General features: G+C 53.4%; 2 protein-coding genes across 11 annotated transcripts in view; both read right to left on the reverse strand.

The window, feature by feature from the left end:
• Positions 1–353: 353 nt before the first annotated feature.
• On the reverse strand, positions 354–3,962 carry HSD3B7 (hydroxy-delta-5-steroid dehydrogenase, 3 beta- and steroid delta-isomerase 7). 7 transcript variants are annotated; one of them, XM_040463119.1, is made up of 8 exons: positions 3,856–3,949; positions 3,335–3,502; positions 2,969–3,124; positions 2,615–2,723; positions 2,220–2,319; positions 1,897–2,059; positions 1,104–1,405; positions 354–629 (listed from the first exon to the last, which is right to left on the reverse strand). In XM_040463119.1, the coding sequence occupies exons 1-8, from the start codon at positions 3,926–3,928 to the stop codon at positions 624–626; spliced, it is 1,077 nt and encodes a 358-aa protein (XP_040319053.1). In that variant the 5' UTR covers positions 3,929–3,949; the 3' UTR covers positions 354–623. The 7 variants fall into 7 exon arrangements, with proteins under 7 accessions (XP_040319053.1, XP_040319051.1, XP_040319050.1 ...); XM_040463117.1 differs by having other exon boundaries at positions 1,020–1,405; positions 3,856–3,948; XM_040463116.1 differs by having other exon boundaries at positions 945–1,405; positions 3,856–3,948.
• A 508-nt stretch (positions 3,963–4,470) lies between these two features.
• SETD1A (SET domain containing 1A, histone lysine methyltransferase) overlaps positions 4,471–27,240 on the reverse strand; it is a 23,919-nt gene continuing 1,149 nt past the window's right edge. For 2 of the 4 annotated variants that reach the window (XM_040463108.1, XM_040463107.1), the window contains exons 2-19: positions 26,406–26,570; positions 26,096–26,191; positions 24,068–24,338; positions 22,803–22,924; positions 22,349–22,578; positions 21,208–22,066; positions 20,265–21,050; positions 19,372–19,548; positions 19,155–19,242; positions 18,257–18,414; positions 18,020–18,107; positions 15,658–15,999; positions 8,159–9,202; positions 7,570–7,742; positions 7,370–7,480; positions 7,066–7,185; positions 5,388–5,525; positions 4,471–5,306 (exon numbers count right to left, since the gene is read on the reverse strand). In XM_040463108.1, the coding sequence (XP_040319042.1) occupies positions 5,133–5,306; positions 5,388–5,525; positions 7,066–7,185; positions 7,370–7,480; positions 7,570–7,742; positions 8,159–9,202; positions 15,658–15,999; positions 18,020–18,107; positions 18,257–18,414; positions 19,155–19,242; positions 19,372–19,548; positions 20,265–21,050; positions 21,208–22,066; positions 22,349–22,578; positions 22,803–22,924; positions 24,068–24,338; positions 26,096–26,191; positions 26,406–26,555 (5,127 nt within the window). In that variant the 5' untranslated portion in view covers positions 26,556–26,570 and the 3' untranslated portion in view covers positions 4,471–5,132. Of the gene's footprint in view, positions 5,307–5,387; positions 5,526–7,065; positions 7,186–7,369; positions 7,481–7,569; positions 7,743–8,158; positions 9,203–15,657; positions 16,000–18,019; positions 18,108–18,256; positions 18,415–19,154; positions 19,243–19,371; positions 19,549–20,264; positions 21,051–21,207; positions 22,067–22,348; positions 22,579–22,802; positions 22,925–24,067; positions 24,339–26,095; positions 26,192–26,405; positions 26,699–26,896; positions 27,049–27,240 lie in introns of those variants that run through there. The other 2 variants (XM_040463109.1, XM_040463110.1) reach the window with 2 other exon arrangements.

The raw sequence follows: 27,240 nt of genomic DNA on the forward strand, positions 1-27,240 counted from the left end.
CTCCCCAGAGGGGACAGGACTCCTGGGGCCTGGCTGGGGGCCCAGAGCCAGGCCACCCTCTCCTGTTAGCCCTCAGAGTCCCATTTCTCTCTATTGGTGACCAAGTTGCAAATGGATAAAACACAGGAAAATTCTGCCCCGCCCCCTGCCCTGCATGTCCTGTCCCCAGAGCCCCCCCCCCCCACCCCCACCCCGGGCCGGGTCGGGCCCCGTGGGACGGGAGAAATAGCAACCAATCCAACAGCGGGCGTGCTGTGTGCTCACTTCCTTCTGTCCCCACACGGGACGGGCGCCGTGGGGAAGGGGGAGACATGGTGGGAGGCGGGAGGGAGAGCTGGACAGGCAGATGGGCACAGGCTTGGATAAGGAACTTTAATCTAGGGCTTGGCCAGGTACAGCATTACCAGGGCATCCTCAGGCAGAGATCGAACATTACTGCAGGAACTAATTTGGGTGGAGGGGTGGGAAGAAGGAAAAATACACAGATTTGCGTAGGCTTCATTGAAAAGAGCTGTCCAAAGGTGATCAATGTTTGAAAATAATGGGACTGTGGTCCCTGAGGGAGGGCCAAAGGTGGTGACAGGAGCCAGAAAGTATCTTCACTCTGAATCCAGGCCTGAGGGTCACACCTGGACACAAGAAAGCCAGCATGAAGCCCATGGAACTCCTACTCACTTCCCGCTCGAAAAGCCAGAAATGGGATGGGCAGTTGAGAACATCAGGGGAATCAGACATCCGCCAACCAGCCATCAGGCCTGGGTTGAGAGTGAAGACATGCCTGCCCCAAAACCCTGCCCTAGAACTTGGATGCATCAGGACATGGACTGAAGGCTCACGGGATTAAAACTGTGGAGCGCTGTAGGATAACCAGTGTGGCACCAGACCCCTCTTCCAGCTCTAGAATGCAGCCTTCCCTCCCCACCCAGGGTTTGAGGGCTCTGGACCTGGATGGATGTGCCATGCTGGGCTCCAGGGCCCCAGCTCCACTGTTAAGGGGCTGAACCCTCCACGGCCTGTACCCAGCGGATGGTGCGGGTCCGGCTGTCCTCCCACGAGAATAGGGGCTTGTAGCCGAAATGGCGCTGGGCTTTGTTGGTGCTCACGGTGAAGGTGGTGTTGGCCACGGCCAGCGTGTAGGGGTTGAGCAGGGGGGCGTAGAGCAGCAGTGGCCGCAGCAGCCACTGCAGCAGGGCATTGAGAGTAGCCAGGAGCATCAGCAGCCAGTAGGGCACCAGCAGGCGGGTGTCCACCAGCCGCAGCCCACAGGGGCCCAGGAACTCCATGTTGAAGTCCTCGTAGCTCTTATAGGGTGATTCGTCATAGCAGAAGTACACCTGGCCGCCCATCAGCGCAGCTCGCTGCTCCAGCTCTTGGGCTACCAGCACGTGCATCCAGGCCACATTGCCTGCCAGTGGAGGAGGGGAGGCGAATGTGCCCCTGAGTGCCCTGGAGACGACGCAGACGCTGCTCTCCCCTGGGCAGGCCCGTGTCCAAGCCACACCCCCTCCGTGGGCTCACGTAGGCACGCCCACATAACCACAGCGCTGGTGAAGGGTGCCTTCTCCTCTGCCCTGTAGCCACTTGCCCTCCCGGGCCGGCCTGCATGGATGCTACTTCTTCTGTTGGCCCTGTGGAGATGCTGCCCCTGTCCTCTCCTGGGGAGAGGCCGCTCCCGTAATTGCAGTCCTGTCCTCAGCCTGTGGCATGTTTTCTACGTTAGCCTTCCCAACTCACACAACTGCAGTTTCCTCTGCGGCCTGCGCAGACGCCTGCATCTCCGTCTACTCTGGTCCACATATGGCTCACCCTTTTCTAGCCAGGGCACACACCGCCCACCCGGGACCACATGGGTCCTGCCCTGTTCTTAGCCTGCCTGCCGTGTAGGCTGGGCCTTACCCACATAGACCCGGCTGTGCTCCACAGAGGCTGGGATGGCCCGGAAGAGCCGACCCCCCAGACGAAGGCCCTGGTGGTAGAAGTCCCTCATGATCTGGTGGCCTTCGCCGTAGATGCCAGTGGGACGCAGGGCACATGTCACCAAGGACAGTCCCCCATGGACCTGGGGGCAAAAGGCAGGCAGGGCTAAGACGTAGGACCCAGAGGCCTGAACTGGCCTCCTCAACCTGGAGATTGGATACAAAAAAGTCCTGCTGGCCCTGGCTCTGCCTCTGACCAGGAGCCCTCCACACCCCCACTTTGTGTCTCTTCTCCTGTCTCACCTTCCTTCCATTGGCTTCCAGGACCAGCCGTTCAGCTTGGGCCTTGCTGCAAGGGTAAGGGTGTCTGTGTATTGCTTCATATGGGGTGTCCTCATTGCCCCTAGTTGGGGGAGAGGGAGAATTCTTTTTTTTTTAATGTTTTACTTATTTTGAGAGAGAGAGAGAGAGATCAGGGAGGGGCAGAGAGAGAAAGAGAATCCCAAGCAGGCTCCATGCTGCCAGCGCGGAGCCCGATGTGGTGCTCGACCTCAGGGTTCGTGAAATCACGGCCTAAGCCCAGATCAAGAGTGGGACCCTCAGCCGACTGAGCCACCCAGGTGCCCTGGGGAGAGGGAATGGTCTTAATGCGGAGGGGAGATGGGGCTCTTACAGTATCAAGGGGAACCTCAGCTTACCTGTAGAAGGGGTGGCCTTTGATATTGGGCCCCACAACTTCCATGCTGCTCGTGTAGACCAGGAACCGTGTTCCAGTCTGCACACAAGCCTCAATCACGTTCTTTGTGCCTGGGAGAGGTGGTGGGGAGAGGGTGTACCCGAGCTAAAACTTCCTCCCTCTCTGCATCTTTCCCACCCACCCCATCCCCAATTTGGGTGAGGGCCCGTGGCTTCCTTCCCCAGGTCCCACAGCAGGTCAGTGAGGGCTGCTGACCTGCTATTACAGGGGCAGGAGTACCCAGAGGACAGGTTTCCACAGGAGGATCACAGAAGTCAAGGTCAAAGAGGGGGTGGGGAACAAACAGCCACCTCACCCTGGACGTTGACCTCATAGATGGTCTCAGGACTGGCCCTCCCAAACACATCCACCAGCCCAGCTGTGTGGATGACCACGTGGGCTCCAGCTACAGCCGCTGCCACCTCATGGGCCTGGGTCACATCCCCCTGGATGGCAGTCACCTGCACGGGCCCTGGTAGGGATAGGAGCAGGCAGAGGCAGTGTCAGAGCTGGGGCCACCGGCCAGCTGCTGGGTTCAGCCTACACCCTCGGGAGCCACATGTTCCCAGCGTGACTCATTCATCCCATCCATGTGCACCGGAAGACATAAACAGGCATCATCTTTTCCACCACGGCAAAGGGAGTCCACCCACCACCCCCGTTCCCTCTGCTCCACGATCACCTGTCTTCAGCTCCTCCAGCCAGGGACCCAGGTGCAGGTCAAAGACCCGCAGCTCATAGAGCCGGGGTTCCCGCTGCAGTAGCATCCGCACCACATGCTCCCCTAGGAAGCCGCAGCCACCTGTGACCAGGTACACCAGCTTCCGGGTCTCTGCAGAGTCTGCCATGCCTGGCTGGGGAGGAGAACTGGAGTTGCCTGCCATCACCTACCCCAGTGCCAGCAGCTCACCTGTTACTCCTAGACAGGGCCTCTGGCCCAGTGGACTGGATCAGCGATCCAGGGGCCGGAGCTGCTCCTGGAGGCTGCAGCAGCCAGGCTAACCCACCCTCTGACTGCAGTTACTGAGATAAGAAGGGGGAGGGCTTGGCATTTGGGAAGGGCTCAGGGTTTGAGCTGGAGGGGGAGGTTCTGGGACAAAAATGGAGGGTAGGAGTTAAGGGCTGGGAAGGAAGCGAGAGGGAGATGGGGAAGACTGTAACTAGGGAAAGGGACCCGTGGGCCCTGGCATCACCTCTGCCTACCTGCAGCCACAGTCCCAGGGTGCCCAAACTGGCCACCGGAGGAGGGACCCTCTTCTCTCGGCGCCTGGGCCATCCGGCAAACACACCGTCCCCTTCCGCTTGCTCCTCCCTCCTGGCCCATTCCAGGAACAGACACCAGCCCAGCCTCCACCCCTCTGTCCCCCACACTCTTGCCATAGGGCGCCCCCTGGTGGCCACTCTGCACTCCACTGCCATCTGGTTCCAGCAAAGACCTTGGGGAAGGGGCTAGGGAAGCCAGAACCAGCCGGGTGGCTACTGAGGATGGAGCAGGTGGGGTGACCTCATTCCCACTGCATGACGTCAGTCCTTCCCTTTTGCTGGATTTCCCAGGATGCCAGAAGCCCAGCAGTAACTGTGGTTCTGGGAAGGGAAGAGAGGCCTGACCTTGGCCCAGCTCTGGCTGACCTTGGTGGGGGATTTCTGGATGACTATTCCAGCCTATTAGGTGACCCAGAACAATGGTGGTTGAGTCTGTAGGTCTACCCACCCCACACTTCAGGCCATCCACTTCCCCCTCTCTTCACTTGCCCCATCCTTTGTCCTCAACCCCCATCCCCCCACCCTGCTCTTTCCCAAAGATATTCATTCACCAAGCACTTTTGTACAATAAAGTTTAATCACAATTATAAAAATGTGGCGTTGGGTTTGCGCTATTAACATATGTACAATCCAGCCCAACAGGAAGGGCCCGCCCCCCCCACCATCCTGGCCTGGCAGAGCAGGAGCTTCCAGACACCAGGGTGGGAGGGTGACCCACAGGGTCTGGCAGGAACAGAAGATGAGGCAGGGTTCCAGGCACGGAGTCCCTAGGACTGGGGGCACAGAGCCCCCCCCCCCAGGGGGAGAACATGGCCACTGCCCCTAGAGACCCCCTAAACTGGGGAGGGGTGCACGCAGGGCACAAAGGGGAAGTCCCCATTAACACAAAGCAAGGGGGCTATGCAGCCCCCCAAGAACAGGATCTGTACAGGCCGGCACCCCAGGTTTCCACAGGAAACAGCTGCTGGCAGCTACAAAACATTTACAGCTTCTTCTCCGCAAAGAAAAAAAAGTTAGGGGGTGGGTGGGCAGGGGCGACAGGGGAGGCAGAAGTTGCCTCAAGGGACTGAGGCTCCCTTGCTGGGCTCAGGGCCTCCCAACCCCGTATCTGGAGATGGGGGCATGTGGGCCCTGCTGAGCCCACTAAGGCTGGGGGGCTGGGAGCTCAGGGCACCAAGGGGAATAAATAGGGGTGTGGGCACCAGTCCTGCCCCACCTCAGTTGAGGGAGCCACGGCAGCTCTCGGTGCCACACAGACATGGGATCTTGTTGTCCTCCAGCGGGAACTTGTAGTCATAGGTGATCTCCTCATCCACACCAATGGGCTGCTTGGAGTAAATCACAATCTTCTTCTGGGACTCGATGGTGATCACCTTGGCATAGCAGTTGGGCTACAGGAGGGGAGGGCAGTGTGAGCCGTGGCCGCCCTCCACCCCCATGCCCATCCCACCCTGGCCTGGCCCCCCGCGCACCGTGCAGCAGTGGTTGATGAACCTCGCCAGGTTGCCGCACTTGGTGGCATCGATGATGGTGTCATGGTCCACCCGGAACAGGTAGCTGCTGCCGATGCCTTCCTGCACGTAGCGCTTCTCCCGCATGTCGGCCACCATCTGGTAGGATGGGGTGCCGCCACAGTCAGGGTGCTGTCCCTCAGCTCCCTGCCAGACCAGGCCTGACCCCACCAGCCCCCGTGAAGGGGATCGGGACAGTCACCCACCTACCACCCTGGGGGCCACATCAACCTGTCCTGGACCTATGTAGCTCTTCTCTGGCTGTCAACCTAAGGCGATGATACTCTCACTGCTTCCAGGAGCCCTCCCTCATAGGGCCTCTCCAACCCTGACACCTTTGGCTGCCACTGTGGTGGTCACTGGGCAGGAGCAGTGGCCACTGGCTCCTCCTGGAGCCTCTGCCTGGCCCCTAGTGGAGCCCCCAGTGTATGGTGAGGCTGGGCCACTTCCCGAGAGGACAGTGGCCATTTCATGGACTGACGCCTGTTCATCTCTTCTCCCAGGACCCTCTCTCTCCAAAACAAGCACCCATTGGCTGCCACCTGTCACCATTAGTGCCCACATTCTGTGCAAGGAGGAGTAACTACTTCCCAGGAAATGCACAATAAGGCCCCCTGTATTCTCTTCTTGGGTGATCTCACTCTCTTCCAGGGCTTCAACTGCCAGAAAAGTGGTAGGGACTCCTCCCAAACTTCCATCTCTAGCCAAAATCCACCTCCGTGGAGCTGCTGGGCGTCATCCTCTAGATGTCCCCGGGGCCCTACAACTCCACATGTGCCAATTGGAACTCATCTCAACCACAGAGCCGCTCCTCCTCCTCACTCCCCACCTCACTGGCAGGCGACCTACCCTAGCTGCTCAGAGCAGCACTGAGAGGTGGCCTCACCTCGCCCTTGCCCTGACTCTCCAGAGCTAACTTGTCGTCTGGTCCCGCCAGCTACCTTGGACCCACAGGCTCCTCTGTTACCCCAGTTGCCACTACTTGAGGCCACCAGGGCCTACTGGGATCTCCGCAACAGCGCCCCACTGGTCTTCGTCTCTAGCTGTCCCCTTTGTCCCACAGCAGCCAGTGCCTGGTGCTTCACGGCAGCTTCCCTCTCCTTACCCCTGGCCCCAGCTCACCAACATGGCTCCCAAGCTCCGTGGAGACTGGCTCCGCCTGCCTCTCTAGGGTTATGTCACGGTGACCTCCTTGCCCTCCTTAGACTACCCTGCCTTTTCACGTGCTGCTGGGCAACTGGGAGCATCCTTCCCCTCATCTGAGTCTGGTATTTTCTCATCATCCTTCAGCTCCTGCCTTAAACATCACCGTGCGCCCATCGCTGCTGCCTCCCTGAGCCCCTTTCTGATCAACCGAAGGCCATCCTTTCCTGCAGTTGTTTGTGCAGCGCCTGTCTTCCTCCACTAAACTGTGCGAGGTGCTCAAAGGGAGAGAGAATACTGGTCTTGTTTCTTGCTGGATCATCACCATCTAGTTTACTAGTATCCATTACTAACTGTTGAAGGAAGGAAAAACAGAAAGAGGCAGGCTTCACCGACTATGTCCTGGAGCTGGGAGGTTGTATGGGGCTTTACGCAGAGAATGGATGGCATTCATGCCAGCATCCCCTCTGACTGGGGGCTGGGTTCGGGGCCTCACCTGGCGGATGTTCTGACCCACGTATTCGATGACCATCTCGTCAGCTGCGATGGGTTCCATGGCAAACAGTCCCCACTCATGGATCCGGCTCCGGCCGAATCGGAGCTTCTTCTTCCGGAACTAGAGGGCAGAAGGCAGACCGTGCTGCTGGGTGCCTCCCTCAACCTAACTCCTTGCTTTTCCTGCAGACCTCTAGGGCAGGAGGGTTCTTTGGCCACTCACCTCCCTCCATGCCCACCCTTAGGGGACTTCATGATGCTGCCCTCCCACCAAGCCTCTCTTCCCCCAAGTCCCTGCTCTTCACCTTGAGCTGGTTTAGCTTTAGCAGATCACTGTCCATGATGGCAGAGGTGCCAATGGCACTCAGCAGCCGCCGCTGCTCAGACCGGCGCTCCGAAAGCACACGGTTAGTCCCCTGGGAGAAATAGGACAGAGGTGAGGTAAGCGACAGGAGAAACCATGGGAAGAGATCCCAGTGGGCCAGATACGAGGGCAGAGCCTTACCTGAGTGTCCGCTCCTTCTAGCTGCCGGGCAGAAACAGGACACACATCCAGGTACCTGTCTTTTTCCTTCTTGCTGATGGGGTAATAGCCTTCACTTCGGGCTGAGCCTGTCTGGTGCTCACGGGGCCCATCCTGGGGCCGCCGCTTGCGTTTTGGAGTGCTCAGGTTGGTGAGTGCAGGATGTTAAGGAAGAAAATGGGTTCCTGACTGGCCAGACCCCTGGGGCCCCTCCCCTGTCTCCCCAGTCCCAGCCCAAGGAAAGGGTGACTGAACTTAGCTGGAGGTCCTCAGCATATTTAGTGAGGATAGAAAAAGAGAGAGAAGGAAGTCTCAGATCCCACATTTTCTGACAGAAAAACTTGGGGAGCCAGAGAAGGGGCAGGAGACAGAGAGAAAAGGCTGGCCCGGAAGCTAGAGGAGAAATACCCAAGCTGAATGCGGCAGACAGAACAGGATAGGGAGGGAGATAAAGGTGCTAGCTGCAATCTGAGGGGGATGTTACCCAGCCGTGCAACCCCAGGGAAGCCTGCCCCCACCCCTGGGGCCTGCCTTCCTGTCCAGAGCAGGCCGGCCTTAGGGCCCAGGATATTGGTGTGATGGACCCAGTGGGTGTCGTTAAGCCAGTCAGCCCCGCTTGTCTGCTGCAGTAGCCGCTCGTATGTGAGCCGCAGGTAGCCCATGTCCTCCAAGTCCAGGCCTGAGTTCCAAATGTCATACAGGATGGTCATCTGCTCAAACTCACTGCGGGGCTCGAAGGAGGGGGGTGGAGGGGGTGGAGGGGGCGGGGGAGGCCGCCTGCGCCGAGCATGGGAGCGGAGGCTGCGACGCCGAACGGCACCCTCCCCGTCACTGCTGCTGCTGCTGCTGCTCTCCGATGACTCTGACTCCTCTTCCTCCTCCTCCTCCTCCTCGCCTTCCTCTTGCTGCTGCTGCTGCTGCTGCTTTGGCTCCTCTGCCTCAGCCACCACCACCTCAGGGGCCTCTAGGACCTCATCTGCTGGGGAGCTGAAGAGGGTTGCAGGGGCAGGAACTGGCTCCACGGGCCGAGGGGCCAGTGTGGAGGGCTGCGGCTTGACGGCCAAGGCGTAGTTGTGCTCCAGGAGGATGTGACTGAGGAGGGGGCCCGGGCGGTCCGCCTCATCTGATGTCTCTGTGGCCTCCGAGTCATCGCCAGGAGGCAGGGCGGCTGGCCCACGACGGGCTGGGGTCAGGGCCAGGTCGGCTAGCACTGCCAGGTCCACTTCTGTCCCTGGCTCAGCTTCTTCCTCCTCAGTAGAGCGGCCTCGGCCTCCAGCCCTGCTCCGACCTCCTCGGGACACCTCCTCGGGCCAACTCTTGACCAGGGACGCATGGTCCAGGGGCAGGTTTCGAATGGTCCGCTCCACGGCCCGGGGAACTTTGCGGGAGACGGGTCCAGGAGACTTGATCTGTGGTGGGGCAGCTGGGGGAGGCTCTGGTGCCGGCACCTCCTCCACAGCAGAGAAGGAGACGGTTTTCCGGCGTTTCTTGGGTGGGGGCAGGAGAGGGATAGGAGAGGAGGGGCGCTCGTCAGGGCGGTGGGCGGGGGCTGGGGGACCTGCTGGCGGCTCAGGGGGAGGCTGGGGCACACTGGGAGGTGGTTCCTCGGTGGAACCTGGGGAAGGAAGAACACAGGGAAAAGGAGAGGGTCAGCAACTTGGGCCAACGTCATCAGACAAGAGGTTCCTCGTGGGCAGGGCACCGGCCGCCTCACTGAGGAGGCCATGTCCAGGCTGCCTTTTGACAGGCTGCACGCTCGCCCCCACTGCCAGCAGACACTTGGGCTCACTCAGCAAACACACTGCTGCCTCCCGGCTGCAATGTCCTCAGCACTGTGGGCTCCCTCGGCGGGAGGAGATTCGACAAACAGCCACTGAGCACCAACTCTGGCAGGCGTGGGAAAAACACGTCAAGCAGACACTTTCAAAACCCTCACAGAGCTTATAATCCAATGGGGATAATGACGGGAAACAAAGGCACAGCCCAAACTGTGAAGAGTCGGGATAGGAGCTCCAGGGAAACAAATACTTAGACTGTAGCCTGTTTACCAAGACTGGTGGTGACTGACTGAACTACGTCCAAGGACTAGGCACACGGGCCAAAACGAGTTCTGCCAGGCAGTGTATAATGAGGATGCAATTAACCAGGCTCTGAATTAAAGTATCCGTTATTTCAACTACAAACAATGTTCTTTCTCTGTTTAGTGAGGTGAGAAAGATACAATGTAAAAAGCCGAATCTTTGTAGTAAAACACTGCATAAAATTTGTTTCCTCCCCACCACATGCCAAACAGTACTAGAGATTTGCCAAAGTGCACAGGGGTCAAGACTCCCCTAAAGAAGGTGAGAGTGAAGCTGAGATCCTAAGGATGGGGGGGTGGCCTGGGGAGGGGACACATTGTCTTGGGCAGGCGGTGTTCTCTCCCCAGTCCCCCAGAGACACAGCTTCCCTCTGTTGGGCGTCCCAACAGAGGGTCTGAATACAGCTCAAGCCAGACACATTTCCCTGAGGCAGACCCTGTCTTGCAGACTGACCCTCTCTCTTCCTAGGTTTCAGCCACCAGAACAGGCATGGCCTTTCAGACCCCTGGCCCTTCATTTACGTGGCTCCCTTTGTTTGGAATGCCTCTCTCCTCTTGCACGTTGGGAAAGCTCACATGCAACTTTCAGCCCCAGCTCAACACCATCTTTGTGAAGGCTTCCCCAGCTTCTTCAGACACTGGTAGTGACTTCCTCTCAGAACCAGAAGGCCAGTGCTTCCTAAGTGCCAGTCTTTTTAGTCTGGCAGATTATTAGCTAATATTTTGTGCCAAGTACCAATATAAGACTTTAACATATGTTGACTACTCATTTCATTCCTGACAACTAGCCCGTGAAATGGGTACTATTAATAAAACCCAGTTTACAGATAAGGAAACTGAGGCAGAGAGAGGTTAATAACTGGCCCAAGGTCACACAGCTCACCCCAGACAGCCTGGGTTGAATTCTGTGCTCTTATCCACCTCCCCATGCTGCTCTGGACATCCTGTAGTGGGGCTCTGTGGTTTCGCGTCTTGCTCTAACACTCCCAGAACTAAAGGGCAGCCAGCTCCAGGCCTGACCCAAGCAGGCAGTGATCAACATGTGTCCACTGCCTTAACAGACGTTCCCCAACCAGGCACCCCCAGCAACGTCCTCAGCCTGCTATCTCTTGAGACTCTGGACAGCATCTGGTGTCTCAGCCAGCAGTGAGCCACAGGGTGGTCCTGGGTGTTCGTCCCAGGTCCTCCAGTCTTCTCGCCTCTTCTCCTCTCTGCTGTTTTGGGGCAGCCCTGCCTCTGACCCATCATTCCAACCTAGCTCACTGTGCCCTCTGGAAGTCTGGCTCTTGAGGGAAAAAAATCCCCTCCTGGCTCAGCTTCTTCACATAGATTTTTCTTTTGCTTCCTATCCAGAAAGAAACCTGGCCATACCTTTCATTTAGGGAGACAACTTTTGGGGTACCTTTCTGGTCTACAACTCCCAGAAGCCAATGTTTCTGCTACATGACCTGCCCCACTCCCTGCGCCCATCCATCAGTAACTGATGACTACCTGACCCAAGGCAGCCCAACCAGAAACTTCCCTGAGATTAAGGATCTCAGATAGGAATGGGTTTCTCTGCAGCGTGGACATCTGCTGGAATAAAGAAGCAGGGGAAGCCCATTTGCAGGAGAAAGGAATGAACCACACCAGAAGATAGAAAGAATAAAGGCAAATCGGGGTGCCTCAGTGTCTCAGTTAAGTATCTGACTTCAGCTCGGGTGATGATTTCACGGTTCATGGGTTCGAGCCCCGCGTCAGGCTCTGTGCTGACAGCTCAGAGCCTGGAGCCTGCTTCAGATTCTGTGTCTCCTTCTCTCTCTCTCTCTCTCTCTCTGTTCCTCCCACACTTGTCCTCTCTCTCTCTCTCAAAAATAAACAAACATTTTTTAAAAAAAGAAGAAAAAGAGGAGGAGGAGGCGGAGGCGGCAGAGGGGGAGGGGAGAGGCAAATCCTAAAGGGTGTCCAGGTCCCATCTTTGGGTTCCACTAAACAAGCCCTCTCTTGCCATCAGGCCACATATCCTCTATCAAGGTGCATCCTGGGAACTCAAATATCCCTATCATTCGGTAAAAGCCAAGAGACCTGCCTTAACTTTCCTCTCTTCTCCCATTTCTGCCATCTACCTAAGGGGCTTTTTTTTTTCTTTTTTTGAGAGCGTGAGAGCAGGGGAGGTGCAGGGAGAGTGAGAGAATCCTAAGCAGGCTCCACACTGCCAGCACAGAGCCTGACACGGGGCTCGAGCCCACAAACTGTGAGATCATGACCTGAACCAAAATCAAGACTCAGATGCCTAACTGACTCAGCCTCCCAGGCACCCTACCTAAGAGACTCTGATATCTCACCCATTCACCCCATTCTCCCCTCTCCAGTGCCTGCCTTCATTCATCCTCAGCCAGCCTCCACCAGTCCCATACCTGACCTTGTTATCCCTGGAATGGTGCCACCTCAGACCCCTACACTCTGACGCCCTGCCCTCTGATCACATTTCCCCAGGTCTCTTCAGTTCACCACATGGCACCACACCTATTCAATTCCCCACCTTCCAGCTCCCTCTAGCCTGTCCTCCTAACTGAGCTGCCTTCCTTCTTGTGCCTGCCTACAGGGCCCTCACTCTGTCTTCTCCTTTCACGGCACTTTTCACATCCTTCAGCTGCCACAGCCACCCTGTATGGAGACCTCCAACCCTGACTCTGCCCAACCACTTGTGCTCCCTCCTCTTTTACCCCTGAGCCCCAGTCTCAGCGGGGCATCTGAACCAAGCCCGGGTCCCTTTTCAACCTTACTCCCTTCTCTACTTCCTTCCCCAAGGCTCCTCCTCCAGCCATTCCATGGAGCTCAGAAAATGCCCTCTAGGTCTGATGCACAGAAGGCCCTCAGGCATGAAATCCCACATCTCCCTGCCTCCCCGATTACGGATGTGCATCAGACCTAGAGTCCACCCCTCTACCCCCAGATACTGCTCTCTCTCTCTCCTGGCCTATCTATCTGCCTCCTCCTCTCTGCCCTATATCTACATGCTTCAATCTCACTTATTTTGGAAAACTAAGCCTCCATCAACCCTGTATTCTCTTGCTGTCTCTCCAATCCCAGCTGGTGACTTTGAGCATCTCACTAAGCTTCAGATTCCTCATCTGTAAAGTGGGAGTAACAGGGATGGAATGAGGACTAAATAAGAAGACAAATCTGTAATGTCCTAGGCCTATAGCCTGGCACACAGGAAGCACTCAAGAAATGTTAGTATTACTCATTACAGCCTATCAACTCTCTCTCTTTTCACAAGAGTAGTCTACCCTTCCAAAAGGCTGGTTATCTCTGTCACCTGCCTTTACTCCTGAACACCCCATAACTTGGCTCCAGTCTGATCTGCTCTATTGAAATTGATAAGGTCACTAGTGACCCCCTAACTGCCAAATCCAGCAGAAGCTTTTCCTATCTTACAACCTTTCTTTCAGCCTGTTGGTACACACCACTCCTTCCCTTTGAAAACTGAGCGTCCTAGTTTCCTTCCTATCTTGCTGATAGCTCCTATTTGGCCTCCTCTGGCTCCCCTTTGCCCACCTGTCTCTTACACAATGGTAAGGCACGAGCCCTTCTCTTGTTCTAGGGTTTATCACATCATTCTAGGGTATACAACGAGCATGTTCACACCCACACTTGCCCTGTTCCCAAGTATTTACATTTCCAGCCCACTGGTTCTTTACACAGCTTCAGATCTACTTTTTTTTTAATTCTTTGTTTTTTTTTCTAATTTTTCAGTTTTGAGAGAGAAAGACAGAGCATGAGCAGGGAAGGGGCAGAGAGAGAGGGAGACACAGAATCCGAAGCAGGCTCCAGGCTCTGAGGTGTCGGCACAGAGCTCAGCATGGGGCTCAAATCCACAAAACCATGAAATCATGACCTGAGCTGAAGTCAGATGCTCAACTGACTGAGCCACCCAGGTGCCCCAGATCTACTGATCCAACTGCCTGTTGGATGTTTCTTACCTGGAGGTCCCAGAGGCATGTCAAAGTCAACCCTAAAGTATCACATCAGCTTTCTTCCTAATTCTGGTTCTCCTCCTTGACTTCCCCTGCCCAAAAAGTAGTTCAACCAAGTGGTTCTATCTCCTAAATTTCTCAAATCCTTATCCCCACTTCTACTCCTTACACCTCACTCATAACCACCTTTGCTTTGGTTCACGCCCTTCACTTACCCGCATCCCTTCAAACTCTTACACGGGTCACCCTACCTCCTTCCTCACCTCTCCGAATCCTTCCCTTTCCTGCCCGAATGATCTTTCTGGCAAAATGCAAAACTGACCACATCCCACCTTACTGAGATTGATGCCCTCTGACCACCACCAGCTCTTCTGCTACCGACAGACTCAGGAGAGGCTGGGAGAGGTGTTTTAGGATTAATGAGAGCTTTGACTCGTGAGGTCTGCACCAGAACAGAGTGCACCAGTGCTGGGAGGTCTTCATGTGGTCACTGTCCATCTCAGACCAGATTCTCAGTAATATCTGAGAGATGTCTGGAAGGCCACATGCATTTACGAAGCCTATCTTGAAAACTGACTTATAAATTCCATGCTAAGAACACCCTACTCCAAGTTACCACCATTGGTTCCCTTACTTACTAACTGCAATAGCCTCTTATTCTTCCTCCACAAACTCTGGACCCTCTCCAAATTTTCTAGGCACTGCTTCTTTTCAGAACACAAATATGATCATGCCATTGCTCTGATGGCATTCCACTGCCCTCAAGATAAAGACCGAATTCCTCGTATGATCTACCCATTTTGTACGACCCAGCCGTTGCTCACCTCTCCAGAAGTCACCCCAGCTTCTCCTCACTCTCCACCATCCAGAAGGTTTCTTTTATGTCTTCCAATATGCTGTTTGCTCTGCCCTCAGGGCCTTTGCACATGCTAGTCATTAATGCCAGCTGCCTGCTTTACCTTGATTTCAGCTCAATGATGCTTCAGCACAGAAGACAGCAAAGATGTCTCCACAGATGTAGTCAGGTTCTCAGAGTCCTCTATTGTGGTGTTTATCAGTTTGTAACCACAGATTTTCTTAGGTATTTATTACTCAACTAAACTGTCTCTCCCTACAGACCATAAGCTTCAGGATAGTGAGAACAGGACTTATTGTGCCTACCACTGTATCCCTTGCACCTACTGTAAAGTACAGATGACTCTTCAACAACATGGGTTTGAACTGTACGGGGCCACTTACATACACACTTCTTTTGATAAATACAGTAAGGTATCATAAATGTATTTTGTCTTCCTTAAGATTTCAATGACGTTTTTTTCTCTACCTTGCTTATTTCTTGTAAAAATACAGCACGTAGTACATATAATATGCAAAATATGTGATAACCTACTACTTACACTATCAGTAAGACTTCCAGTTAATTGTACGCTACTAACAGCTAAGTTTGAAGGGAGTTAAAAGTTATGGATAGATTTTCGACTGTGCAGGGGGGTTGGTGCCCTTAACCCCTGCATTGTTCAAGGGTCAACTGTACTCAGTAAATAAATACCTACTGCCTGAATGAACAGTTCACTCAGAAGGACAAATTATGTGTATGTGCTATAAAATAACTGAATGTACAAATCCACAAAAGAAAGCAAAGATAAAATTAAGTTCCAAGCCAATGCTGTTACTAGTTGCTTTCCACCTATTTGTCCATTTAATCACCTGCAAGTATCCACTACACATTTAAGGCACAGACTCAAGAAAAATAGGAGGAATTTGTTAAATTGGGATTTTCCTTAATTAACTTGGAGACCATTCTGTTTTCCTTGTTAGCCAAACACCCTGCCCTGGCTCTGTAAACCGCTCATGACAGCAGTTTGAATGTGGCCATAAATGTCTCCAAGGAAGGACTGACAGGAGATGGTGACTTTCGTTTTCAAAGTCACATACTTGTACATAATTAAAAACTGCTAACCCTGTCATTGTTCTCACAAAGACAGACAGACACATAAACAGAGACCAAATGAACAGCTCAGCATCACCTACCTACAGGTCTTGCCGGAGACTTCTCCTGTTCAGGGACAGGTGTGACTGGGGAGCCTGCAACCCGCTCTGGCTCGGGCTCTTCCACAGGCGCTGGCAGGGGCGCAGGGACATCTCTGGGGGGAGGGGACGTTGAGGGTATGGTTGCTGGCTGCTCCTCTTCCTCTTCTTCTTCAGAGGAGGACTCAGATGATGAGGAGGATGAGGAGGATGAGGAGGAGGAAGATGAGGACGATGACGAGCTGGATGAGCTGCTGCTCTCGGAGTCTGACGTGCTATCATTTTCACCATCTGAGTCGGCATACAGAGAACATTTGGAGGACGAATCGCTTTCCCCGTCCTCGCCTGGAAATCCAGAAGGGGCAATCAGGCGAGGTGGGAACACCCCTCCCTTGGTCAAGCCATGGGTTCATTCACTGACTCCCTATCATGGACAGGTTAGGCACTGTGCTAGGTGCTGGGAAGTCCACCCCTCAAGGAGTTGAATAAACACACTATTTGTTCACGGTGAGATAAACCTCAACATGAAAGGCTAGGGGACCATGGCAAAGGGAAGTCCTGGATTCTACCTGGAAGATCCGGTCAGGGAAGGGATCCCTGGGAGGGAGATGCTGAAGTCAAGAAGGACAAGTAGAAATACATTAAGCAGGGGCGCCCGGGTGGCTCAGTCGGTTAAGTGTCCGACTTCAGCTCAGGTCATGATCTTACAGTTCATGAGTTTGAGCCCTGTGTTGGGTCTCTGTGCTGACAACTCAGAGCCTGGAGCCTGCTTTAGATTCTGTGTCTCCCTCTCTCTCTCTGCCCCTCCCCCACTCGCATTCAGTCTCTCTTTGAAAAATGAATAAACATTAAAAAAAAAAAAGTACACTAAGCAGACACGAGGGCTGAACAGGGATGTCAAAGGTGAGGGAAGGTGAGACACCGGGAGACCAATAAGCGGTCTGCTTTAAGCTTTTCCCAAAGTGGGTCTTATAAATGCTGCCTAGACGACAGACTCATAAAAAGGACTGTAGGATAAAAGAAGCTTTAAAAATATATGTTTTATGCCTCTGGGAAAGGGCAATACACTGGAAGAATTCTGTAAGAAGTTAAGAAATTTGAAGTGTTTGAGGAACACAACTGGATAAATTAGAATAGACAGTGCTGGTGGCCAAGGATGGGTCTGGAGAATGGCAAGATAGAACTGAACAGATAAATGGGAGCTAGGTTATAAATGGCCTAACGTATCAAGAGGAGGAGTCATCTTACAGAAAATAGGGCGCTAGGAATCGACTTTATGGAGGAAGTCACAGGGTCAGGTGTTCGCTGAAGAAAAGAAAATGCCATTGGCAGACTGGAAAATGGATTGGAATGGAGGAAGAAGGATGGAAACAAAGACGAGGTAATCAATCAAAACCGTTGAAGACTCTGAGAAAAGACAGAACAGCAGGAACAATGAAGGCAACAAATCCAAGAAACACTGAGGTGGTGAAACTGACAGAAAGCAGTGACAAAATGGATGTACAACAGTCTGCCCCCTTAGAGGTGATCCTGCCCTCTTCTTTCCTGAAAAGATAGGCTCTCAGATCATCATTCTCCCATCTGGCCTCTGCTGAAATGGCACCTCTCAGAGGCACTCCTTCTCCAAGAGATCTAGAACAGCCCATCTTTCCCCAGCTCCCCCACCCGTTACTCTCTACCCCAGTAACCTAGTTTCTCTTCTGCAACGTATGTATCTCTGAGGTGCTATTATCTGTTCACTCGTCAAGTCTCCTCCTCCCCTCCAACTGATCACAAGTTGCATGAAAGATGTGTCCCCAATACCCAGAACAGCGCCTGGTACACAGTAGAGGCTCAACAGCGATTTCTGAACAAATGAATGAGAAGAAAGACTAAACCATATATCCAAGACTCAACGGATGTGGAGGGAGGAGGTGTTCAACTGAAGAGCAGAGCAGTGTCTGGTGATGGCAGCTAAGGGGAGAGGGGAGGAAGGGGAAGCATGGTTCGGTGGCTGGACCTTAAAGGAAGAGCAGTGCTCAAAGGCAGAAAGGCATGGTCTGGTAGTTATCAAGGGCTGGCAGGAGAACATGGACCACTTATCTTGAGGGGTTGGGCAAATTAAGTACATTCTGCTAGGCTGTCTTCAGAAAGGAGCAAAGTTTCACTATAGGAGGTAAGCAGAAGGGAGTGTTCTGGGTATTGGACTTACTGTTTACAATGGGCCAAGCGTTCCAAAGGATAGGACTAAAGGACAGCTGCTTTTGGGAAAGGCAAAGGTGGCCAATAAATCTAGCATGAAATTTCTGTGGACTCAGGGAAGCGATAGGCAGCTGAATTCCTTCTTCCCTGAGCCAGAATTCTACTGTGTTCTGTCTGTACCTACCATCTGATGCCTCTGTCTCCTTCTTTGTAGTATCCATGGCTTCCTCACGTTCTTCATCATCTTCATCTTCCTCATCATCCTCCTCATCCTTAAAGAAAAGGACAAACAGGGACTAACAGGAGAAGAACAACTGTCCTCTCGGAGGCACAGCTACCTGGGCTCCAGCCCAGAGAGAAGGTGGCTGTGGTGACAGGAACTCAGCAAGTAGGCTTTTGGCAAGAACCGGGCGCCCCTCACCTTCTCTGAGGAGGACTCCTGGGATGCTTCCTCCCCCTCACTGTCCAGAGCAAAGGATTTGCGGTGCTTGCCCTGGGTCTTGCTTCGCTCTTCATCTCGTTTTGGGGGCTTGGTTCCCGGACGTCCCGGCTCTCCAGCCTCCTTCTCTCGCTCAGGGTCTAGGGGCATGTGAGTGGCCGTTAGAGCAATTTACCATCAGCAGTTAACAGTCCCCGTTCCCCTGGCCCAAAGGAGCTTTTGCACACACCACTGCTGATCTTCCTGACAGTCCGACAAGACAGACCTCATTTTAGAGACAAGAAGCTGAAGCTCAACAGAGAAAAACCCAAAACCCCAGAGCTACCTATAACATTTTATAGAGTTTAAACATACTGCACCCGTTTTACCTTTCATCCTTTTCTGGGTTGGGTGGAAGAGGGAGAGGACTTGTTATGCCTGACCAAGAAAACAGTACTAAGATAAATGGGTCTCCAGGGAAGCAAATCGGACTCAATAAGGAAGTTTCCTAGCCACGTAAGCTATCAACCAATAGCTCAGACTTAGGGAAACTGGGAGGGAGGTTGCAGAAGAGCTTTAGATGGGGAACTTGGGCCGATGACCTGTTAAACCCTGAAATCCTACGACTCTAAATGTTGAAAGCATTTCCATTTTACAGGGGAAAACTGAAACACAGAAAACTTCAATCAGCATGCCAGAGTAAGAACCACAACTAGAACCCAGGAATGACCCCATCTTAAGCTTCTCACACATCTCAGAACTGCTTTCATTTAACCTTGCACCAAAACCTCTACTTGGCTACTTGCCCTCTGACATCTTCACCCTTTACCTCTGCTTATTACTTTCCTATCAGAAGCTAGCACCCTTTCCCTTTTCTCCTTCCATCTGACTTCCCACTCACCATCTTCATCCTCCTCAGCGGGAGTGGAGGGCCGGGGCCTCTTTTCCTCACTGGCCTCTGAAATTTCCGAAGGCTCTTTTCGCTTTACCTGGGGCGCCGAAAGAGACAGAGCCTGTTTAGAACTCAAACTCTCATGGTTCCCAACCACCCCTACCCCAAGGAAGGGAACTCCCACCCTGCTGTCTCCTCCCTACTAGGCAAGACCAGTTCTGGGTACCTTGAAAGAAGGCAGCCGCAGGGCCCCTCGCAGCCCTGACCCAAAAGCGAAGGCCTCGATGCCCGTGGTACCCCCACTCTTGGCCCAGTCTACGAGGGACAGCAGGCCTGGCTCTTTGAGTTTTGTCTTCTCTTTATCCTCCTCCTTGGCTTGCTGTTTGGCTGCGTTCTGGAATGGCTGCAGGCAGTAGGGGGACTGAGCCCCAGAACCCAGGCGTTCCCTCCTGCCTCCTGCCTGAGAACTACTCCCAGGTCCCAGGAATACAGAAATGCATCTACTCACTCCTCTATTTGACACAGATCTACGCCACACCCCCCTTGCACCAGCCCCCGTACAGACATTTCTTCAAAGTCTGTTCATTGAGTCCATCCCCCTTTATTATTCCTAGTCTACAGATGGACACATTGAAAACTGAAGCCCAGAGAGACTTAAGGGCCTCGTCTGCCAGAAGCATGCAAACAGTAGAGCTAGAACAAAGCTCCTCTGACTCTAAAGCTTATGTTTGTTTTGTTTTGTTTTGTTTTTCTGCAAGCAAGCGAGCAAGAGAGAGAGAGAAAGAGAATATCTTAAGCAGGCTCCACGCCCAGTGTAGAGCCCAATGCGGGGCTCCATCTCACAACCCTGAGCTCATGACCTGAGCCAAAATCAAGAGTTGGACACTTAACTGACTGAACCACCCAGAGGCCCCTCAAACTTATGCTTTCCTACTGTTCCATTTGCCCCAGTTCTCCTGCTCAACCACTGTGCCCCATCAAGTGGTTACACAGTCTCTCTCTCCACTTGCCTTGATCGTCTCTATTTTTTACTTTGAGCTGTATAGCCTGGAAAAGCCAGAAGTCTACTTCCTCCAATGGAGCCCCAGGTTTTCCCTAGTCCCAAGCACTGGCCCTCACCTTGGCCTTCTCTTCCTTGCTCTCCCACCACTGGTCAAAGGCTCCAAAGGCCACATTCTCCACCATCTTGCGGTTGAGGTCTCGCTGCATGATGCTCTTCATCTCTTGGACTAGGGTGGCCAGCACACGCCCCACGGTGCCTGCTGACGGTAGGGCCTTGCCCTCTGCCAGCTCTGCTTCCTCCCTGGGAGGTAGCCGGGCCTCTTCTCCAGAGACCGAGGAGGAGGGCAGGGGCTCAGCTGCCATGGGCAAAGGCAGGTGGTATGCCTCCCGGGAGTATGCCCCTCGGCCTTCTTGCCCTTGTGTGTACAGAGCGTAGGGTAAGCCGTAGGCTGCCTCTTGGGGGGGTGGGAATGGGAGGAAGGCCTCCCCAAAAGCCCCACCAGGGGGGCCAGCTGAGGCAGCAGTCAATCCCTTGCCCTGCCGCAGCTGATGGAGCCGAGTTAACATCTGGGTCTGCATCTGGAAGGACATGGGCATCCCTCCCCACTGAGCCCCAAGTCGATCCATGAGCTCTAGGGAATTCACAAAGTCATAAATGTGGGGGGGTGGCGGAGGAGGTGGGGGGTACTCAGGGGGCGGTGGCCCATCAGGGCGTGGTGGGAGGAGGTAGGCAGGCTGGTGGGGAGGATAACCAAGGGGTAGGGAAGCCAGGTAGGGAGGAGGAGGAGGGGGTGGTGGAGGAGGGGGTGGAGGCTGCTGGGGGGGTGTTGGGGCCGGAGGGGGTGAACCGCCCCTGTCATCATCAGAGATCTCCATATCCTCTCCCGAAGAGCACGGAGAAGCCTGTAGGAGTGCAGAGGAGGGTCACATGAAACTTCTGCCTTTTCCATGGGCTTTTCCTCAAATCCCTGTTCTCTTATCTAATTCCCTCCCCCACCCCACCAGACCCAACCCTGCCTCCCAGATCCCAGTCATCTCTGCTGGCTAACCCCAACCTCACCTGGTTCTGTCCGTTGGCCTTGGGAGACTCCCGGGTAACCCCTGGTTCCCCACTCCCTGTAGGTGCCACATCCTCAAAATTAGCTGGGGCTGGAGGGGGCGTGCAGGGCCCATGACCTGACCCAGAAGGCACCTCACTCCCTATGTCTCTAGACCCAGGGCCTGTGGTGCTGTTCTCTTCCTCTTCCTCTGTGTCAGAGGCCAGGAACGAAAACTTGGAGCGCTGCTCCTTCAGCAACATCTCAATGCGGGAATCCAAGCTGCTATGCTGAGCGAAGGGCACACTCTCATTGGTGGTCTCTGGGGCTGGGGAGCCGGAGCGGGCAGGTGAGGCTGGGCGGGGGGAGGTCCGAGCTTCTTCTCTCTCAGGGCTGGGCCCTCCCCCACCCCCGCCTCCACCAGGTTCTGGAGGCTCCGGGGGTGGAGCTTCTGAGGCAGGAGGCCGGTAGTCCTGGTCAGCAGGGCGGCTGGGCTCAGGGGGCAAGTAGGAGGTGTAGGAAGGTGGGAAGCGCTCAGCTGCATTTTCAGCAAAAGATGCCCCAGGGGGCTCCTCCCGAGTTGCGCGGCGGGGAGGGTAGGAAGCATGGCGTTGGTAGCGATTCCAGCTTTCATAGTACGCTGGGTAGTTTGAGTCAGTACCACGAAAATGAGAGGATGAGGACGAAGAGGAGGATGAAGAGGACGAGGACAACGAAGAGGAGGAGGAAGATGAGGAGGAGGACGAGGCAGTGGCTGCAGTAGTGGCGGAGGCAGCTGTAGAGGTGGTCGTGGGGGCTGAAGATGCAGAGAAATGGCGGCGGGAAAAAGAATCTTGGTAGCTGTTCTCTGACCGCCGAGGCTTGAAGGAGGTTGAAGTGGTGCTGGAGAAAGAGTGCAGGAGTTAGCTAGGTTCAGTTCTGTAGGACCAAACCCTAGTGTCCTGGTTCTCAGTACCCAGGCGCCCTTGACACTGCCCCCAAAGGAAGATCTGTTGGGTTTCTAGCTAGACAGGGGGTTCCCTGTGGACAGGGATTCCGTTGGCTGAATCCATAAGAGAAACCAGGACAAATTACTCCCGACTCCCTTTTAGGGAGACTCCAGGTTTCTTCTTTCTAGTGTCAACTCCCAGAATCTGGGGGTCCCAGAGGGTGTTTACTCTGCACCTGCTGGAGTAGGCAGAGTCCTGAGAGTAGGGGGTGCTGCCCCGAGATGTGTAAGGGGTTCCTTGGGAGGACTGAGGGGTGAATTGGCCAAAGGAAGATGGGGTGTCTTGTCGGCTGCTGGAGAAGCTTGTGTCCTGGGAGCAGGGGGTGCCATTGCCAGGAGTGCCCACCCCAGCAGAGCCCGCCGGGTAAGCAGCCGTGTCAGAGGAGGAGCGGCGGCGGGATTCAGTCTAGAGGGCAAAAGTAGAGCACGGAGAAAAGAAGACATCAAGTACCATACAACAACTTGCCCTTCCCCAAACCAAGAACCTCAGTTTCCTGTCTTTTGAAAGCATCTCTGCATCTTTTCTTGGCTCTTGCCATCCTTAATGGAAGTCCAGAACCTCCCAAATACTGTTCCTGGCACCCAAGCACTGTGCCCACGTGGCTAGGGCTGTGGCAACAAGCTTCTTACCGTCTCAGTGGCTGCACCAGAGCCCTGGAACTTCTCGCTCAGCGCCTTGCCCCCAGTGGGCACCGTCTGAGGGGTGTAGGAGCCATTGACTATCAGTTCATAGTATTTCATTCGTTGTTGTCCTGGAGGGAGGAAAATGGGAGCCATCAAGAGTCAGATGGAAGAAACAACTCCTTCCTTCTTTGGCTTTCCCATTTCTTTCTCAGGCCTCAAGTTTCCTATAATTTCTTGGAGTCCTGAGTTCAGGGATTTCAGGTCTTCTACCTTGTCTCTACCTTTGGGACCTCCTACCTCATCTCTACCTAATGATACAACAACATACTGAACGGCACTTTACAATCTATAATCAAACATCTTCACTCATAAATTAGTAATCTAAGTTGGATAATCACCAGGAGAGAAAGGCATCAGTACCCCTATTTTATAGGCTCAAAGAAAATTGACCTGCACAAAGTCACAAAGTTGGTCAGTGGCAGACTGGAATTCAAACCCAGGTCGTCTGATGCTAGATCCCACCATGCTCTTCATCCTACAAACTAAAGGTTGCAAAATGGCAGCCTGAGGGCTAAATCCAGGCCACAGTTGTGTTTTATTTGCCCTACACAATCACTTAAAAATTTGGCGGGGGGGGGGCCGGGGGGGGAGGGATTTTCAGCACTTAAAAACAATGAGATTTCACACAAAAACCTAGATTCCTGGCTTAATATAAAAACATTATTTGGCAGCAGTGGTTTTCATTCCCAAGTGCAAACTGGCTAATACCAACTAATAGCCGTCTCCTTCAGATGACAGTGTACTCTACAGTCCCCGACTCCTCCCTACTGTTTCTCAACACAGAAACCCAGACTGCTTTACTTATCTGTACAGGTCCCTAGTCTCGATCCAAAATTTCAAAACCCCCCAAAACTTAAAACCAAACATTTTTTTGAATTTGGTCTCAAAACTTGATCTGAACTGAGGCTATTTACTAAGTTTTATTGACGCTACCTAGTATAACCCTTCATATGTTTTCTTACAGACATGTTACATGCTAGACTGTAAGATGCTACCCAACCTTGCCAAGGACCCCCCCCCCCCCACACACACACACGAAACACATAAAAACCACAATCCCTCTGTAAAATTCTGATTTCACAAACATATCTGGCTCCAAGAATTGCAGATGAGGAATCATGAACCTGATCATTCACCTGGCCCCAACAGGCATTTGCATATAAAGTCTCTGCTGGAACCCAACCTTAGGCAGTAGGCAAGAGAGCCCTCACCTTTGATGTCGAGCTGGGCGTGGATGATGTTGCCCATGACGGAGGTAAGGTGGAGGTTTTTGACTGTTTCCTTGGCTCCCCGAGTGCTAGTGAAGAGCACACGGGCCAGGCCCAGGTGCTTGCGAGTACGGGGGTGAAGAAGGATCTCTACCTCTTCCACCTCACCATACTTTCGGCACATATCCTTTAAGAAGGTCTCCCGCACATTGTCATTCAGCCTCGCGAAAGTCACTTCCTTCAGAGGGATCTGTCCGATATAGAACTCATCCAGCTGTGGAGAAGACAGGAGTCTTGAGTCTGGGGTCTCAATACTGACTACTGTTCCTTTGCCTTTTGGGAACTTGGTTCAGAGAGAGACGACTGGGAAACACGGGCAAAGGAATGGGGAAGAGGGGCTCCAACAGGTGATAGATACGTCAGTCTGACCTCTCTCTGCTCTGAGTTCTTCTCATCACAGAATAATACAAGAAATCAGGAAAAGAAACGTACAACTGAGAAATAAGTATACGTCAAAGAAATTAATTGTAGAAAATAATTTAGTAGTTCAGCTTTTACCATGGACTGGGCAACAGAAATACAAAGATGAAAAAAAAAAAGATGCTTGTTCAGGAAAGCAGACAAGACATATATACGTAGTCACTGTTGTGACACAAATGTTTGCAAAAGTGTAGACAGGGTGTTTAGGAACCCAGAGAAGAAAAGTGTTGTTCCGAGTGGAGGCAAGGAAGAATTCACAAAGATGGTGTCACTCCTATTTGACTTTTTGGGTAACAAGAGTTCAAGAGGTGACAAGCACTTAAGACATTATAAAGTAACTTGGCACTTTCTAGAAACTGCAAAACGTATAGTAGAGTAGAACACAGATATACAGCATCAAGGCAGGAAATGAGGCTTAGCCAAATCTATAATCATATGTGCCAATGCACAAAAACATGGACAACAAAAATAATGTAAAAGCCAAATAAAAAATACAAATGGCAGGAGCCATCTGTGGTGGAGCATGAAATGGGAAAAGAGAATGGAGGCAAGAAACCCCATAAAATGAATACAGAAATTGTCTTAGAAAATCAGCAATGGAAACAAAAGAATTAAAATAAAAAGGAAATGTGTTTAGAAAAGAATCAGCAAGACTTGGTGATAGATTATGTAATAAAAAAAGAGGACAATCATAGGATGACTCCCAGGTTCCTAGTTTGTGCAGCTAAGTACATGGTATTACCATTCATCAGTAAAAGGGAAATGGAAAGGAAAGCAGGATCAAGGAGTAAAGAGAACTTCTTTTCAACCTCTTGAGTTTGAGATGTCTGTGGGGCCTCCAGGTGGAGCTGTCCCTCTACCAGGCATAAAAGTCTGGAGTTCAAGAGACTGATCTTGGCTGGAAACAGAAATTTAGAAATCACCATGTCTCAGTAACAATCCAAATCGTGTATGTGAAAGAGACTGTCCAGGGAGAATACACAAAGTGAAAAAAAATGGAGTGGCAACCTTACAAATATTTATTTAATAAAGAAGAATAAAGGATTAGTGAAGAAAACCAAGACCCATCAGTTTTCAAGAGCCAGTCCAAGGCCTGATGAGTATCCTGCCTACACAGGGAAAGAGGAATACTTTGAGGAAACAAGATGGATCAAGGCACCAAACGAGGGGTGAAGAGCAGAGAACTCCAAGGATGGCGTTCCTGGCCTTGTCGCTACCCTTAATTGTTGAGAAACTGGCATATCACACCAGGGCACTGTCATGCTGTGACACGGACTACACAGTGATAGGTACAGCAAAGAAATGTGCCTTTACTTCATCCTTCAAGAAGTCAGCACTCCTGCTTGAGACACCTAACCTATAACTTTCTAGAAGATAAACACAACTCCTCTCCAGAACAACTCAGTCTCACAGCCTCCGAGCTTTTAAGACTTGGTTGTGATCCTTTCATAGGAAAACCACTTTTATCAGGTTATGTTGAGACAAAAACTGCCAGGATGGATCCTCCACACCTCCCAAGGGCCACCACACCAGGGTCTAGCAGATACATACCTTAAACTTAGGGACTGGGAGGGAAAAGTCTCTGTTTTTGGACCTGACGTGGCATCGGGGGTCTTGGAGGTCTTCGACTGGTATGTATTTTGAGTCCTAGGAATGAAAGCAGGAACAGGAAGACAGCTCAAGGTGAAACTGTTGAGTTCTAGGAAGCCCATTTGGAGACTCACATGCAAAAGAGCTGAGTTCTGGTTGCACACTTTTAAGAAAGGCAGTCTGTGGGTATGGGAGTTCAGGATGCTGAACAGAGGTAACAGAGGAGAATGGGGCCTGGAGTTCCCTAGATGACAAGGCCTGGGGCACTCACGTTGACACTGAAGTGGACTCCATCATAGCGGTACACCTTTTGAGAAGGCCTGCGCAAGGCAGGGTCCAAGGCAGGATCCACGATGAGCTTGTAGTTCCGCCACTGGAAGCTCGGGGCTTTCTGCCCATCTCCCCCACCTTCCTGATCCATCTTTGCTCATTTACACTGTCAGGAAAGAGGAATAGGCAAGGGGGTTCAGGGCTTAGGCCTGACCCCCTTGCTGCCCCTCACCGACCAGCCCAGACTTCAGGTCCGCTCATCACCCCAGTTTCCACACCTCACCATGACCCGTGGCTCCCCCAGATTTTCCCCCAAGTACCCTCTCTCACAACACCCCATTCTCTCTCCACCTCCCAACTCTCCCCTCAGGCCCCCAGGCCCATCTCGCGCCCCCTTACCTTCCCGCTCTGCTTAGCGCGCGCCCCACTTGGCCTCAGAGCAAGACCCCTCCCCCGCCCCCTGGCAGGCCCCGCCCCCTCCCGCCTCCTCACCGGCCAGCGGCCCGGGCCAAGCCCGGCTCTCGCTCCCACACACCCGCTTGCGTCCCCGCGCCCCGATCCTCTGGCCAAGAGGTGGCACCTCTTCGGGGCGTTGGAAACACCGCGAGACCGAGCTCGAGACCCGGCTTCGGCCCCGAATCCGGGCGGGGGGGTTGGGGGGGGGAACGCGCGCCGCTGCCCTCTCCTCCCGCCCCGGCGCGTTCTGCCCCCCCATCTCCGCGCACGCGCGGCGAGGCCTCACTCACCCGCTCGTGGCGAGCGGCTCCCCCTCCCCCCACCCCGCGCGGCACCTCAGCGGCGCGAGGCGGCGGCGGCGGCGGCGGCGGCAGCGCGAG

The sequence above is a fragment of the Herpailurus yagouaroundi genome, unplaced genomic scaffold, assembly GCF_014898765.1.
Source record: "Herpailurus yagouaroundi ecotype Mexico unplaced genomic scaffold, PumYag 379, whole genome shotgun sequence".
In the NCBI taxonomy this organism is placed as follows: domain Eukaryota; kingdom Metazoa; phylum Chordata; class Mammalia; order Carnivora; family Felidae; genus Herpailurus; species Herpailurus yagouaroundi.